The sequence below is a fragment of the Apium graveolens genome, chromosome 2 (genome assembly GCF_009905375.1).
Source record: "Apium graveolens cultivar Ventura chromosome 2, ASM990537v1, whole genome shotgun sequence".
NCBI lineage: Eukaryota > Viridiplantae > Streptophyta > Magnoliopsida > Apiales > Apiaceae > Apium > Apium graveolens.
In genome coordinates, this window is record NC_133648.1 from 220,889,840 (window position 1) to 220,907,704 (window position 17,865).

Consider the following 17,865-nt stretch of genomic DNA (forward strand, 5'->3'; position numbering starts at 1 on the left):
CTACACCCAAATAAATTTGCAACCTCCCACACACAATTTCAGCTTTTCCCCTTCGTTTTTAATTTGAACTTTCCCATCAAACGATATTTTTTTTTAAAATCCGACTTCACTGTATTTTTCGCCATCTCTAAACGATCCATTTGTATACCATATGTGTAATTTTTCGAAGCAATTTTTTAGAAAAAATATTTAATTTCTAGTTTTTATTCTAATATTGGTTTTTATTAGAGTAGCTCCATATATATATATATAACCGAACTTGGTAATATTATTTTACGAAAACTCGGAAAATTGTATATTTATCGTGAGAAACACGCTTGATACGAAATTTTAAAACTATAGTCACATAAATATTGGACTATACTTTTCACCAACAAAAATATTGGATTGACTAAAAAAAATCTCGCACACATCTTACTGACAGAGAATCATACCGCAAAATAACATGGTAAAAATTTGCTAGACAGGTAATGCATATGTGACTAACATAAGACAACTGCCTAAAGCCTTGAAGTTTACAGCACTAAGTTACCTTCTAGGAAGTATGCCCATCCCTAGTAATCCGCGCTAGGAGATCATGTCAACACTTAAAAATAAAGCAATTGACGTCCATGCTCAGCTCACCCAGATCATCTAAGACTTTCACATTACAATGACTTAATTCTTTTATTCGTCTTCTGTTTTCCAGGGGATTTAGGCATTAATTCGTCTTCTGTTTTCCAGGGGATTTAGGCATTAAATTAGTGGCAGTTATAAGTTTATAGTCGGACTGAATCATTTCGCTCAGCCTTCCAAACCTTTCCTCATAGAAGGACCACACTTCCGACCTGGTTAAGGAAAAAACAGAAAGCTTATTTATTCTATACATTTGATGAAGGACCAGCAACAAACCAGGAAAATACCATATTACATACCAGTATACCAAGTACTGATATGGTGCAAATTTTCCATAAATAACTTCAACATCTCGTCCAATTGTTTGAATGTTAGACTTTCTCTTGTGAACCTGTGCTGAAGATTCACCTGTAAGTACTAAGCCTTTCAAAGCATCATCTAATCCAATGTATATGAAGACATATAAAGAGGCAAACCTACCTGTTTAATATGCCTAATAGTTTCGGAATCAGATGGGACCACATGGTAAAACCCCATGCACATGAGCACGTTGGCGCATGTATATGGACCAAATCCTTCAATTTCTTTCAGCTGGTCAGCTAGCTTATTGTAAATAGATAAGCTTGGTCTGCTGCAGGCTTCCTCCAGTTGTCGAAGTTGAATCCTTCCTTCGACAATAGATCGAGCAAGACTAATTATGCGCTTCGCTCTGTAACCAAGCTTGCAGCGAGTTGCCAAGATCTGTTCATCCAAGCTTGCTAACTCTGCTAGGCTAGGAAAATTTCCAGTGCAATTACTTGAGTAATGATAGGTTATTTCTGATGTCTTAGCATCAGAAATTAAGTTCAGATTTACTCTAGGTGATTCAGCTAATTTAGGAGAATCATCAGATAGCATATGGAACTTATTATCTTTTTTTGTAGAGGAATTTGTGCCTCGTTTTTTTATCCTATCAGTGCCTGAAAGTTCCGCATAATCTAAATTGAAGGAAACAACTTTTTCCATTTCTTTTTCAACCTCCGCAATGCTGATTGCAGAAACTAAAGAATCCCTTTGAGTTCCATTCCGTCTCTTTACCTCTTTTCCTACAGGTGTCCTTAGAAGAAAATGGTTAATCTCCGCTACTGGAATCCTGGACGCTGAAAAATCACCAGCTTCATGAACTGACGAAGTGGATAGAGGGCACTTGACTTCCATCTGAAGTTCGCATAATGCTCTAGCCATGCTCAAAGTCCTTGACCACCTACAGTAGATTGAGAAAAGGAATCAACTTAGTTAGCTCATTAAAGATATGTGTCTCTTTCGTAAGCTGTTTAGATGTTTCGGTGATGTAGGAATTAATAAGTTCAGATTTCACACTTTTTGCCCTCTACTATTTTATTAATTTGAGTATTCTACTGAACTTCAAATTCTTTGTACTTGGACAAATGATATACACCAACCCACTTTCAGCCTTTGTCATTAACTCTACTAAGCTATATATCTATACAGAGAAATATCGAAGTACACTAGATATGCATTTTTGCTTTAAAGGTGATTTTAAGAAAGTGACTTACTCATCTGGGCTAGGGAAGCTTGTCTAGTACCTTGGTATGGGGTTATGGGCGATGTGGGTTGTGCTAAGCCAAATTCTTAATTCTTTGTTTATAAATTCACATCCTAATTCTACAGTTATCTACTTCTTCACAATTTGTGGTTCAGTTTATAATAACAAGCAAAGGTTCAACTTTCAAGCGTGAACAATGTTAAAGTGTAATAATATCTAAAATTTCATATGGGACAAGGTGATTTTGTGGTTAAAGTGTCATATTTAAGAGGCTACACATTATTCTGGTTGCACAAATTATTCAGTAGCTAGAGAATGGAAAGGGATCTTATAGGAGAAGCCTATGGTTACGCTAATAAGTATGCTCCACCATGGTTTTGATTAATCAAGTTATAATATTATTGTTGCTCAAGTGACATTTCTTAATCTTAATGATAGAAGCATGTAGTAGAAGACAACATCACATATTTGATATATTTTCATTTCTCTATTTAACATATCCCTCTCCTTTTTCTCATTTCTATTTCTAATAATTTCTGTTAGTATGTTCTATCTTTATCCATATACTTCCCTAAAATTTACTCTATCAACAGTCTCCCAGTTCAATCCTTAAATATAATAGAAAAAAATTGGCTCTTAGTAATTTAAGACATGGATAAGTATGTTTGTCTCCAACAATACCCATTATACTACTTCCTTATTTAATATTATATTATTAAAAGCATAGTTGTCAAGGCATCGCCTAGGCCACGTCTAGGCGTCGCCTAGTCACCTAGGCGGCAAAAAACTGAAAGGCGTCCAACCCGCCTTTGTTTTTAAGGGGTAGGCGACGCCTAGGTCTGCCTAAGTCCGTCTAAGTCCGCCTAGTCTGCCTATTCCGTCTTATTTCCCCGCCTAATTCCGTCTTATTTCCGCTTAGTCCGTCTTATTTCCGCCTAGTTTCAAGTCAACCATGCCCAAATAACTTTTGACCAGATTCATCCATATTTGAGTTATAATGGACCTATATTGTGTTGTAAACATTATATCCGTCAAAACTCATCAGTAAAACCTCATCTCCAACAATCTAAAGAGGAAAAAGGAGAACGAATCATCTCCTATCAAAGAATTGATTCGGTATTATTTTCAAGTTATTATTCATATAATCTTAACAAACACCCACAACCACACGCACACGCACACGCACACGCACATATACATAGTAAATCCATTTGTCTGTAATTTGTGTACAATACTTCAGTAGTATAACTATAGTATTCTATTTTATTATAATATATAAATATATGTGTATAAAAAAAACCAATATATATTGCCAAAAGTATAATCCATCTAATGGTCGCCTATGCGAGCGCCTAACCACCTAGGCAGTTAGGCTAGCTAGGCTAGCGCCTAGCACCGCCTTTACGCCTTAACAAGTATGATTAAAAGTGCATCTTATCAATAAGATACAATATATAAGAGAGAAAGTGATAGTGGTCTTTATAGTTTATTAATAAAATATTTGTTGGGTATCCATAAAAAGAGAAGTATCTTCCTTAAAAATAATTAGTGGATAAATGATCTTAACTATTTAAGGAAACTCTAGGAGACTGTTGGAGCACTCATTCAGTTCTCATTCCTTAAATTTCTAGTTAAGAGCTTAAATAGCTAGTCTGATGGACTTGCTCTTATTCGTGGTTTCTATCAAGAACTCACTCCCAGTTTTTTAAAATTGAACATAAAAACTCGGCTGTAAAACTACAAGTGTAAAACAACACAATTAGAAATTATATTTACACAATTAGCTGACAAAACGAAGACTATTTCAAGCAACCAAAGCACCAAGGGATACTTACTGGCAATTGCATAGGAGTATGCACTTAACCATATCTTCAAACAATGTTGGAGACCTAAAAAGTCGCCCAAAGCCCTTCTTTTTTGCCTCGCTATACATCTCCTGGAACTCCCTCACATTATGCTCCTCTTCTTGACTCAGTCGAAGCATTCACCTCACTTGATCCTAAGAAATTTAATAAAAAAACCCAACTAAGTTAAGAAAATGGTAGAAAATAAGTAAACATGCCCTTCTGCAATATGACTAGTCAACTGATTAGCAAAATCAGATTCTTAAAATGAAAGACTTTCAATAAAAAAATCCAGTTATTGTCCAACCAACCGCACAGACATGTGGACACTTGTGCTAATTTGAGCTACACACCTACAAAATAGTTGTAGTTGGGCTACTTTGCACAATTTCTGAACTGATTGAATTCTAAAAACGACTAAAAAGAAATAGACATATCATTTTGATTAACTAAATTAACCAAGTCAAAGTACCTATTATGTTGTACTTGATGGGGAGAATAAAATGGAACGAGTTTAATTAATAAAAATTAATGGATTTTTCAGAAAATATTCGAAAAAAGATTAGTGAGACCAAATTTGCTATGATAGATTATGGGTAATAAATGGACATAGGAAGGAATAGTGCACTCCTCCATAAGTGGGGTATTTCAGCTCTATCTTAGGTTGTTATGAATGAAATGGAGGAAAGAAAGAAAAATATGAACCACCACGCATACTATAGTTCAAATTTCATTCTATTTCTTCCATTTTCATTCATCCAACGAAAAACAACATATGTCCATAAGTAAGGCAATCATAATAATGCTCTTTGTTACCTAGAGTCAGGTAGATGTATGCAATTGTCGGATTTGACATATATTTAAAAAAAATGTAAACTTTTGGCCTAAAATAAGTGGTTGGTGTTGATAATGTCAAGTGTATGTGACGGGTCTTGAGGCAAAATGAAGTCGAGGCACAAAGTCTATCTGTCTATGACCGTAGTAACATACAAATTGCTCCCATATCATCTTAACAAACGGAAGGGCTTAGTTAGAATATATATATATATATATATATATATATATATATATATATATATATATATATATATATATATATATATATATATATATATATATATATAATCATAACATCTTAACAAACGGAAGGGCTTAGTTAGAAAATATATATATAATCATAACAATATTAATCATGTTATATTGTAACAATTTTTACTGCACGAGTTTAGGTACAATTATACAAACAATTGACAATAAAAAAAAACAATGATATCGAATTGAGAAGTAACCATAAGTGATTGTTGCTGGTGATTGGAAAGAAATTCGACATCGAAAACACGCAGCTGAAGAGCATTAGGAGTGTGTTGTGGATGCAATATATGTACATTTACCGACGGAGAATTGTAATCTCCGAGATGCAATGGACGCTCCAGTGTTTTTGAGTGTGGGTCCCACTTGTTTGGTGCCATCATGAATAGTCCGTGGCTGCACACTGCGTTTTCTAGGTTGAAGTTAGCGCCCACAAGTTCGCCGATTGGGAGCTCTATTGTTAGGTTTCCGCCGTGGTGGTCGGTGGCGCGTGGGCGCGTTTCACTTGTTTCCATTTTTTCCATTTTCTTTTCACTTGCGGATGTATTGCCGAATCTGCACTAATCTACTTGTATTAAATTTTTTACTTTTGTGTTAAATTAAAATTTAGAGATTTTCCCACAAAAAAAATAGAGATTTAAGATTTGTATTCGGAGAAAATTACCAAAAAAATGACAAAATTTTGGGATTTTTTCGGTATAATTAAAATCAACCAGATATGCAAACAGTTGAATCGAGAGTTTTTTGTTATTGTATTTGAAGTTGCTTATGGTTACGTCCGAGTTTGCATTTAATCGGATGAAATTACAGAAATCGGTTGAGATTGCATCTAGTTGTATCGAATTATAGAAAAAAAATTGGCAAAAAAATAATTAAAGTAATATATTTACAAATAAAAATAAAAAACATATTTTTATAATTTATTTTTAAAAAATAATGATAAGTTTTTAAAAATCATTTTGAACTTGGATTTTTTTAAAAAAAATATTTTATTTAGGTGATACAACTTTAAAAAATATGATTAAATCTTATATGATCTACTAGTTTACTAAGTGTCATTTCAGGACAGTTTTATAATATTTCTCTATATTAGTTAAATAGAGCAAAATATTTCTCTATATTAGTTAAATAGAGCAAAATATTTCTCTATATTAGTTAAATAGAGCAAAGTTATGTGGAGACCGCTGACCTCGGAGATCACATATGTTCTGCAATCAAAACACTTTAAAAATTATTATTTTGTGAATTATATTCTACTAATATCTCTAATTCATTTAAATTGTTGAAAATCCTTTAAGTTTAATAAGTGCAAGTTAAAGAAATGTTCTACAAACTAAACATATTTCGTAGAGAAAAACATTTTGTAATGTTTTACATGCAGTATATATATGATATTGAAAATTTTGAATAAAATAATGATCTTTGCGGAACAAGTTCTGTAAAATAATACGTTTTACAATGTTTTTATGCAAGATTTTAGTTGCAGAACATAAGTGGTCTCCAAGTTTCCAACAAAAAGGCGGTCTCCATAGAACTTAACTCTAGTTAAACATGTTTCAAAAAATGTATTTTTATATAATATTAATATGGTAATCTGACTTGAAAAAAAATATTACAAGAATATTAAGATGGTAGCTTGAGGAGGAAAATTTAAAAGATTAAAAGGTAATTGTAACTTTTAAAATTTACAAAATTTTAGAATAATATTATTATGATAGTTTGATTTAAGAAGAAAGTTTAATAATAATTATATTTTTTTAATTCCTAAATTCAAAAATTTAAGAAAATTAGAAAAATGGATTTACTAAACTGCTCTTAGGATTGGTCTTATAACATTTATCTATATTTTTTAATATATTTTACAAATGTGCTATTATATATTATTAATATGATAATCTTATTTGAAGACAAATATTAAGATAATAATAAGATAATATTTTAAATTAACAAAATTAAAATAATATAAGATAATTGTTATTTTTAATATTTATGAAATTTTAGAAAAATATTAAGATATTAATTTGATTTAAAAGAATGTTTATAAATATAAGTTAATTATAATTTTTAATATTTATTACTCCCTCCGTCCCAATTTATCTGTCTTGTTTGACTTTTGATACTCAAATTGACTCAAATTTGACCGTAAATAAAAATTGGGTAAAATATACATATAAAAGTAGATTAAACATACTTCCTAATGATATAAATTTTATAAGTATTTTCGATATTATACTATTTAAAATTTTCGGTCAAAATTGGGTAAATTTGACCATAAAAAATCAAACAAGATAGATAAATTGGGACGGAGGGAGTAATTAAAAAATATGATATAATAAAAAAAATAGATGCAGACGATTTGAGAGGATACCTCCCTCTACAAAACACGAGATTCGCAACGGCATTATAATATTTTTCTTGTTCAAATATATTTGAAAAAATGTGTTTTATATAATATTAATATGGTACTTTTATATAATATTAATATTTGATATGATTTAGGTCCAATATAATCAAACCTCATCAGAGGGGCACCTATATTACTATTTTTGTTAACATTATTAATAATAATTATTATAACTCAAGCATGTATTGAATTTGTTAGAAACTATGGATATTACACCCCATATTATCGAGTCATTTTGAGTCGCGCTTGAGTGGTTGGTTGTTGCGTATGTGTAACGAGTGACGCTTGCAATGTGTTCTCCTTCGCGAGAGTTTTTTGAGACACTCTGAATCACTCAAAAATGATTAATACATAAGTGAGATATGATTATCCAAAAATGGTCCCTCGGGAGTCGAAAATATGTTATAAAATCTTAAGTCCCACATTGGAAAGCAAAAAAGATTTCCTTAACTTTATATAACAACACATATATGTAGTTTTCACTTGTGTTGTCTATGTGTTGCTCCATCACCTACGCGGGCGCGCAACAGGTGCAAATTGTGGGCTTTCGAGGGGTAATCCGAGGCTTGCGAAGCCTTCGAGCTTGCCCTCGTGTGTGAGGTGCGAACACGGATGTAGCAGAAAATTGGCCCGAATAAAGCCGGACTAGTTTTGCTGATTTTTATTTTCCGCTGTGCCTGAGCTCAAATAAATTGACTTACGTTTTTTTATTTTTTTTGTCGGTCGAATTAATTAATTAATTATAATTAATTGATCACCGACCTAATTTATTAACGCGTTTTAATTAATTATGGTAATTGTGTAGCGCATACATTTTTCCTCTCTATATAAACACCTCTAGGGCGTTAGGGTTAAACACACAAATACACAGCCGTCCTTAAACACCTACCCTCTAACACGTGATAGTTTCTTACTCGCTTTCAAGCTCGCTGAGAGTGCTGACCTTCGACGTCGCTACTGCAATCCGTTTTATCCTGGGAGGCTTTTTGCTCGCACAATACGGTGAGGGCTAATAACCTTTAAGGAGACAGTTTCGCACTAGACTCGGATTTTTATATCCTTCGCAATACACTTCCTGTCTCCCTTCATTTTCCCTGTTATTCGATTATTTGTTTTGCACGCACACACCTATAATTATATTTGTTTCTGCACAGATTGTTGGTAACAATCTTAAAACTTATTATTTTTAATCTGTGACTGACAAATCTGTCTTACGTGGTTTTTGTTTAACAGATTGATGGAGAACGTGAACAGTATGAATGGTAACATTTTTGTTGATCCGAACGCACAAATTATAACATCTAATGGGGATAACCAGCAGCCGCTAAACCCTAACGCAACGGTACTGGTACCTGATGGGGGTCAGCCGACGGTTGGACGTGGGCCTCCGGGACATGTGCCTCCGGGACATGTGCCTTGGGGAAGAACGCCTTGGGGACATACTGTCGTTGGACAGTGCCAGGTGCCTCTTGGACAGAATACTGGTGTATAAACAACGACAATACAGACACCTGTTACGACTGTCACACCTGTAGCGCCTACTCATCCTGCTGTGCCTGCTGCACATGTTGAGAAACCTGAGAAGTTCAATGGATCGAACTTCAAATACTGGAAGCAAAAGATGTTGTTTTATCTGATCACACTGAACCTTGATCAATATCTCAATGAAGAAGTACCATTGCTCACTGCTGAGAGTGATGTGCAGACTGTGTATGCTGCGGATGCCTGGAAGCACGCCGACTATATCTGTCAGAACTATGTGCTAAATTGTTTGGCTGATTCATTGTATAATATATATTACTCGAAATCATCAGCTAAGGTCTTATGGGAATCACTTGACCATAAATATAAAACCGAGGACGTTGGGGAAAATAAGTGGATTGTTGGTCGCTTTCTTGATTACAAGATGGTGTATTCTAAGACTGTGGTCAGTCAGGTGCAAGAACTATAAGTGATCATCCATGATATTCATCCTGAGGGGATGGTCATAAGTTAGTCCTTCCAAGTTGCTGCTGTGATTGAAAAGTTGTCGTCTGGTTGGAAAGATTTCAAGAACTACCTTAAGCACAAGCGTAAGGAGATGTCTATGGAGGATCCTATCGTTAGACTTCGTATCGAAGAAGACAATAGAGGATCCGAGAGGAAAATCAATGTTGCCACTGAAAAGGTGAACGTGGTGGAGCACCAGAGCTCCAAGCCCAAGAAGAACAATTTTGGGAAAGGGGAAAGCTGACACCTAAAGGAGGAATTTTAAAGTCGTCGAAGTTTCAAGGAAAGTGCTACAACTGTGATAAAATGGGTCATAGGTCTGCCGATTGCAAGAAGCCCAACAAGAAGAAGGAAGCAAACATGATTGATGATGTGTCCAAGGAGATGAGTGGCATAGACCTATGTGCTACAATCTTTGAAGTAAACCTAGTTGGCTCAAATCCAAGGGAATGGTGGATTGATACTGGAGCTACAATGCATGTTTGCTCGGACAAGGCGATTTTCTCTAGTCTCAAAGTTTCTAATGCTGGTGAGAAGCTCTACATGGGAAACTCTGCAACTTCTACGATTGAAAGAGAAGGCACGGTGATTCTGAAGATGACCTCTGGAAAGAATCTTACTTTGAAGAATGTACTTTTTGTGCCTGATATTTGCAAGAACCTGGTGTCTGGTTCTATATTGAATAAGCATGGTTTTCACATTGTAATAGAGTCAGATAAAGTTATTTTGTCTAATAGTGGTATGTTTGTAGGTAAGGGATATGTAACTGATGGGATTTTTAAGCTCAATGATATGTCTATTAAGGACGATAATGAAATGAAGAATTCTTCTGCTTACTTGCTTGAGTCTCCTAATTTATGGCATGCTAGATTAGAATATGTTAATTATGACACTTTACGAAGGTTAAGTGTAAAAGAATACATACCAAGATTAACAATTGATTTAAAGCATAAGTGTCATACTTATGTTGAGGCAAAATTAACGAGATCGTCATTTAAACGTGTGGAAAGTAACACCAAAGTGCTAGACCTAATACATAGCGATATATGTGATTTAAAATTTGCTCCAACAAGAGGAGCAAACAAGTATTTTATTACATTCATAGATGACTGTACAAAATACTGCTATATATATTTGCTGAAAAGCAAAGACGAAGCTATAGATAAATTTAAAATCTATAAGGAAGAAGTTGAGACACAACAATCTGAGAAAATCAAAATGATACGAAGTGATCATGGAGGTTGTTGAACCCTTTGGGAAATTCTGTTCACAACATGGTATAATCCATGAGGTCACTGCATCGTACTCCCCTCAGTCAAATGGTGTGGCTGAGAGGAAGAATCGCACTCTTAAAGAGATGATGAATGCGATGTTGTTAAGTTCTGGACTTCCGCAGTCGATGTGGGGGGAAGCCATCTTAAGCGTAAATAATATCTTAAATATTACGATACGCAAGAATAAGGATGCAAGTCCTTATGAATTATGGAAGAAAAAGAAACCAAGTTATTAACACTTGAAAGTGTGGGGGTGCCTTGCAAAGGTACTAATCCCTACACCTAAAAAGGTGAAGATTGGTCCAAAGACTGTGGATTGTATCTTCATCGGATATCCTCCACATAACACTGCATATCGGTTTCTTGTTCATGAATCTAACATTCCTGATATTCAAAATAATACCATTATGGAATCAAGGAACGCCTCATTCTTTGGGACAACGTTTCCATATAATCCAGGAAACGAACAACCTACGACGTCTAAACGAACTCATGTGTCTATAGATGATAATAATGAAAGTGAAGAAAGTGAAGACGAAAATGTGGGGTTTGTGAGAGAGAACAATAGACAACGTACGGAAAAATCATATGGGTCTCATTTTATGACCTATTTTCTCGAAGAAGGTGATCTAAAAACCTATAAGGAAGCGGTTACCTCACCAGATGGGCCTATGTGAAAAGAGACCATCAAGAATGAAGTTGATTCGATTATGCAGAATCATACTTGGGAATTAGTAGATTTACCAACCGGTTGTAAACCATTAGGTAGCAAGTGGGTGTTCAAGAAAAAGTTGAAAACCAATGGCACTATCGATAAGTATAAGGCCAGACTTGTAATCAAAGGATAAAAGCAACAGAAAGGCCTTGATTACTTCGATACATATTCTCCTGTAACGAGAATAACATCCATAAGGATGATGTTTGCTATCACTGCAATGCGAAATCTAAAACTACATCAAATGGATGTGAAAACAGCTTTTCTAAATGGGGATATAGATGAGGAAATCTATATGGAACAACCTGAAGGGTTTGTTGTCCCTGGACAAGAGAGAAAAGTCTGTAAATTAGTGAAATCACTATATGGTTTAAAGTAAGCGCCTATGAAATGGCATGAAAAAATTGATGAGATCGTGATGGCAAATGGCTTCAAAATCAATGAATACGATAGTTGTGTCTATTACAAGAAAAATGAGAGATGCTATGTCAAGGAAAATGACAGCGGTTATTTTATGATGACATTATATGTAGATGATCTACTTATTGCCGGAAGCAATGATAAAGTGATCAAATCTACTAAGAACATGTTGAAATCGAGATTCGACATGAAAGACATGGGACTAGCAAATGTTATTCTAGGAATTTAAATTTCTAGAACATCAGAGGGTCTCGCACTAAGTCAACCTCATTACATTGACAAGATCCTAGAAAAGTTTCTTAAGGATGACATTGAGAAAGTTAGGACACATGTGGATATGACTTTACATCTATCCAAGAATAAAGGTGTAGGAGTCTCCCAAGTGGAATACTCGAGAATAATCAGAAGTCTGATGTACCTTATGAGTTGTACAAGACCAGATATTGCATACTCAATTAGCATATTGAGTAAATTTACGAGTTACCCGGGAGCTGATCACTGGAAAGCAATCATAAGAGTACTGAGGTATTTGAGGGGAACTCGAGACTATGGATTGCACTATGGCAGATATCTAGCAGTATTAGAGGGATATACTGACACAAACTGGATATCTAGCAAGAATACACTAAAGTCTACGAGTGGCTACGTATATACACTAGCTGGAGCGGCAGTATCATGGAAATCCTCCAAACAAACGGTGATAAATCATTCCACGGTAGAAGCTGAGTTCGTGGCACTAGATAAATGCTCTAAAGAGGCTGCATATCTACGCCAATTTCTGGAGGATATTCCAAGATGGCCAAATCCTGTGACTGTAATAGGGATATACTGTGATAGTCAATCCGATATTGGCAGAGCACAGAGCACTATGTATAATGGAAAATCCCGTCATATACGACGACATAGTTCTATTAGACAATTAATCTCAACCGGAATTATCACCATTGACTATATAATGTCAAAGGATAATATCGCGGATCCGCTAACCAAAGGGTTATCAAGAGAAGTGGTTGAGAAATCATCGAGAAGGATTGGTCTTAAGCCTATTGCTTAACGGCATCATGGTGGAAACCCAACCATTGCTAACTGGACATCCCAAGAACTTGGTTCAATGGGACAACTAAATCATGATGACCAAATCACTATGGGGGTAACCCCTGACCTGTTCCAATGATGAGAAACAGTGAGACCCGTAAGGTACGAGCTTAAGTTTTTGAGCTTTTAATGATCTTTGATGAATACATGAAGTTCAGAAGTGAACGCATGGAATTCAGTTGAGTAAACACGGGTTACTATATAAGATAAAGATCACCTATGTGGGAGAGAAGTGGGGCCGCTTCAAAGGAGAATTGTGAGGCACAATTCTTTAGAAACTCTTGCAGAACTAGGATGATGTTCCATGGTCAAAATGGGCATACCCATGAGAGATGAACGAGTCAGAAAAGATATAGTGATAAGTATATCATCGTTTACACAAACGGTCGAACAGTTCAAGGACAAGCACGTCTACTGTCTATCAGTAAAGTCGGTATGCTTACTCGAGCGAAGGTTCAAGGAGCATTCTCTACCAATCGTATGCTATATCTGATCGAAGAAACTATCACCAAGTCAAACTCCGTGTCTGTCTGTCTGATGTGTGCTACGGGAATATCAATCTCACCCATGCGGGGGATTGTTAGAAAATATGGGTATTATCCCCCACATTATCGAGTCATTTTGGGCCGCGCTTGAGTGGTTGGTTGTTGCGTGTGTGCAACGAGTGACGCTTGGAATGTGTTCTCCTTCACGAGAGCTTTCCGAGGCACTTTGAATCACTCAAAATGATTAAGAGATGAGTGAGATATGATTATCCAAAGATGGTCCCTTAAGAGTGGAAAATATGTTATAAAACCTTAAGTCCCACATTGGAAAGGAAAAGAGATTTCCTTAGCTTTATATAGAAACACACATATGTAGTGTTCACTTGTGTTGTTTATGTGTTGCTCCATCACCTACGCGGGCCCGCAGGGGGGTGCAATTGTGGGCTTTCGAGGGGCAATCTGAGACTTGCGAAGCCTTCGAGCTTGCCCGCGTGTGCGACGTGCGGACACAAATGTAGCAGAAAATTGGTCGGAATAAAGCCGTACTAGTTTTGCTGATTTTTATTTTCCGCAGGGCCTGAGCTCAAATAAAATTGACTTACATTTTTTATTTTTATGTCGGTCGAATTAATTAATTAATTATAATTAATTGACCACTGACCTACCAACCTAATTAATTAATGCATTTTAATTAATTATGATAATTGTGTAGCGCACAAGTTTTTCCTCCCTATATAAACACCTCTAGGGTGTTATGGTTAAACACACAAATACACAGCCATCCTTAAACACCTACCCTCTAACCCGTGATAGTTTCTTACTCGCTTTCAAATTCGCTGAGAGTGCTGACCTTCGACATCGCCACTACAATCCGTTTTATTCTGGGTAGCTTTTTGCATACGGTGAGGGTTAATAAGTTTTAAGGAGACAGTTTCACACTAGACTCGGATTTTTATATCCTTGACAATACACTTACTGTCTCCGTTTCTTTTTCCTGTTATTCGATTATTTTTTTTACACGCACGCACATGTAACTATATTTGTTTTTCACGGATTGTTGATAAGAGAACTAACCAAATCTGTAAAAAGTTTCAAAGGAGTTGACAATTGGTGAGTGAGAATTTTGTATTAGAATTCAAAATTGAACAGATTCGCCTGACACAAAAGAATAGATTAGGAATGTTTGATTTTATGATTGTTTATGATCCATCAAGCATATAAAATTATTTGAAAATGTAATATTCGAGGGAGAAAATTTACGAGAACATCTCCATATAGTGAAATTATTTGAGGTTATACCAAGTCTCGGTTGACAAATTAGAAAAAGCTCATAAAGGTTCAGTATTTGATTATTATATTTTCCCATTAAAATGAATTTGTTTCTTCATTGGAGACGGCTACAAGATCCAGGGTCACTCTTACAGAAGAAAATGCATGTACAGATGTACTCAATGCACCACCATGCGTTTATTAATCCAATTTACGCTTTCTTAACATACAAATTTGTATTACTCAATTGGCTTCTGTACAGGAGACCAAAATGAAAACAGAACACGTGAATTTATATCATCGTAATCATGTTGCATATCAGCCACATAAGCTTGATTTATATATCAGCAGCCATATAAAAGTTCATAAATAAAATTCTTGCATTTTTATAATTTTGGGCATGTATAGACGGTCTTGCAGGCACTGTTGGTGTACAGGTATTATTAGATTCAGAGTCCAAATTATTTAGCTCATATCATATATATTTAGGCATACTATCGGCGCGATGCACGAGTCTTCATTAATATTTTTATATTATTTAAAATTATAATAATTTTTTGGATCATTATCTTATTAATATATTTATAAATAATAATATAAATATTTGTTGTTGGCGGGATTCGAACCTGAATTTGGATAGTGTATAAATAATAATATAAATATTTGATGTTGGTGAGATTCGAACTTGGGAGTTTTAGTAGTGTATAAATAATAATATAAATCTTTGTTGCTGGCGGGGTTCGAACATGGGAGCATGAGTAGTGTATATTCTTTTAGCATTTGAATATAACGGTACCGATCACTTGATTAAAAAATCCAACGGTCATAAATGGGGATAACCAAACCAATTAAAAAATGGGTATATCAAATTATATCCCATTCCGGTTATTATAGTATAGTATATAGTATAGATAGTATAGATGTGTCAGATTTTATGCTATATTTTCCAAATCCAAAACAGAGCATGTATTGGTTTTTGTGGTTCACTATTAGAACATATGCACCGGGAATATCAAAACTTTGATTCATGAAATGAATCAATGGAGTTTAACATAATCTTTATGCATCGGGAGTATATTGACATCATCAGTATATTGACATCAGCAATTTGTGATGCTCCATCAATTCATCAAGCTCTCCTTTGATTTTTGATGGAGTCATCAACAGACTTCAATTACTATTCACAACAAAACTAACATGTTTTTAATAGTATTTTAAGATTTTGTTCATCTCTTTCTTCCATTCTCTCTCTTGAAAATCTGTTTTTAAGTCCAGCAAATAGTAATTCATGTATTGATTGAGCTATATGGCTGCATAAAAGTTGAGTTAAAAAGTTGATTTATTATGAATAGTAATTGACTCCATCAATTTTATCAATGAATTGATGAATCAAGTCATTCATGGGTGCATATGCTCTTAGTATAGTAAGCATGAGTGCGGGTGTGTGGTACGAGGATACGGAAATTTGGCAAATCTTAAAATATGGGGATTCGGGTACGAAGATTTGTCAAACATTAATACATTAAAAATATATTTTTTATATATTTTTCAGGAGTTTCAGTCAAATTAAACTAAATAATGAACTACATAAGTTCATTACTAGTACATTATCATTAAAAAACTTGATAATCGAACTGATATATTTTAGCATAATTAATTGATTAAATGTTCAATCATATATATTATCTTGTCTCACTCATGGATGAGAGAAATAATCCCCAAGAATCCCCGTGCACCCAAGAATTCCCAAGAATTTGGTGCGCGGTGCGGCAAGTGAGTGAAGAATATCTGCTCTCCGGCTATTAGTCAATACTAGCCTATATAACCCGTACGATGCACGAGCTACCTAGTCAAGTGTAAAATAATTTATTTTTTATATATATTTAATTTTTTTATTTAAATTTATTTATCTTTCAACTATAATTGCCTTTTGTGTTATTTCTGATTTAAAATTATGTTTTTTTATTCTATCTTAAGAGATTAAAAAAGTTAATAACAAAACTTTTTATTTTCTTAAAATTTGTAGTTTTTTCTTGCTAAAAACTTCATTTAACAATTTTTATAGTTGTTATAGTCTTATAAAGGGTATATATATTCTCAACAATTGAGTTTTTCATTTTCCCTTTAATTCGTATAGATGTAAAATTCGTTTATATATTCCCACTTAATAAGTGTACTCCTTTTTTTCTTTATGAAGAGCAGCTATGTAGACATGTCTCATGTAAAGTAAATATAAGAAATATAGTAAAGACTGAAGAGGTTGAAATGTCTAAATTGCCCTTATAGTTACCATTTATAAAAAATGCTTTTGGTGGGAATCTAACCCTGGTCTTGTAAATACTTTATACAAGAGTATACCATTAAGGTACTAAATCATATGAGTTGTCAATCATATACATACTAGATATGCTTGTGTGTCTTGAAGAAATTAATATTTAGTATTATATCTACTGTGATTAATTAATAATTTTTAATTATCTATCTTTTTTTACATTTGCTATGCTTAGCCCAACATAGGGAATTGGTGAGATATTTTATTTAATTTAAATTGTGAGTCATTTTATTTAACTTGAAAAGTCTAAATTGCCCTTATAGTTACCATTTATAAAAAATTGCTTTTGGTGGGAATCGAACATGGTTTTGCAAATACTCTATACAACAGCATACCACTAATGTAGTAAATCATATGAGTTGTTAATCATATAGATATTAGACATACTTGTGTGTCTTGAAAAAGTTAATATTTAGGATTATATTTACTGTGACTAATGAATAATTTTTAATTATATGTCTTTTATTACATTTGCCATGCTTTTAGTGGGAATGGAACCCGGTCTTAAAAATATTATACACAACATAATACCACTAAGTCACGACCATATATATATTATTAATCATATACATATTAGATATGATTGTGTGTCTTGAAGAAGTTAATATTTGGAATTATATATATTGTGACTAACGAATATTTTCAGGGCTTAATGCTCCTAGATGCATTGGTATTTTTATGATTACAGAATTTGATTAAAAAATTAGACTATTAAAAATACACTACATGCTCATAAAACTCTTTTAAATACGTACTTTGGGGTATTTTTCTCCAAATTTTAATCATTT

The 17,865-nt window shown here is 34.1% G+C and overlaps 1 protein-coding gene across 4 annotated transcripts; it reads right to left on the reverse strand.

The window, feature by feature from the left end:
• Positions 1-373: 373 nt before the first annotated feature.
• Positions 374-5,729, reverse strand: LOC141706169 (uncharacterized). Of its 4 annotated transcripts, none has more exons than XM_074508985.1 (5): positions 5,295-5,729; positions 3,997-4,160; positions 1,096-1,858; positions 915-1,011; positions 374-827 (listed from the first exon to the last, which is right to left on the reverse strand). In XM_074508985.1, the coding sequence occupies exons 2-5, from the start codon at positions 4,143-4,145 to the stop codon at positions 784-786; spliced, it is 1,053 nt and encodes a 350-aa protein (XP_074365086.1). In that variant the 5' UTR covers positions 4,146-4,160; positions 5,295-5,729; the 3' UTR covers positions 374-783. The 4 variants fall into 4 exon arrangements, with proteins under 4 accessions (XP_074365086.1, XP_074365085.1, XP_074365084.1 ...); XM_074508984.1 differs by having other exon boundaries at positions 915-1,023; XM_074508983.1 differs by having other exon boundaries at positions 915-1,006; positions 5,397-5,728.
• Positions 5,730-17,865: the final 12,136 nt, after the last annotated feature.

Bases quoted from the DNA above. Each gene is read 5' to 3' on its own strand.
- LOC141706169 (XM_074508983.1), bottom strand. From the start codon at position 4,145: ATGCTTCGACTGAGTCAAGAAGAGGAGCATAATGTGAGGGAGTTCCAG. The intron at 1,859-3,996 runs GTAAGTATCCCT...AATCTACTGTAG, and splicing joins ATACTCCTATGCAATTGCCA to GTGGTCAAGGACTTTGAGCA. The intron at 1,007-1,095 runs GTAGGTTTGCCT...TCTTCAGCACAG, and splicing joins CTATTAGGCATATTAAACAG to GTTCACAAGAGAAAGTCTAA.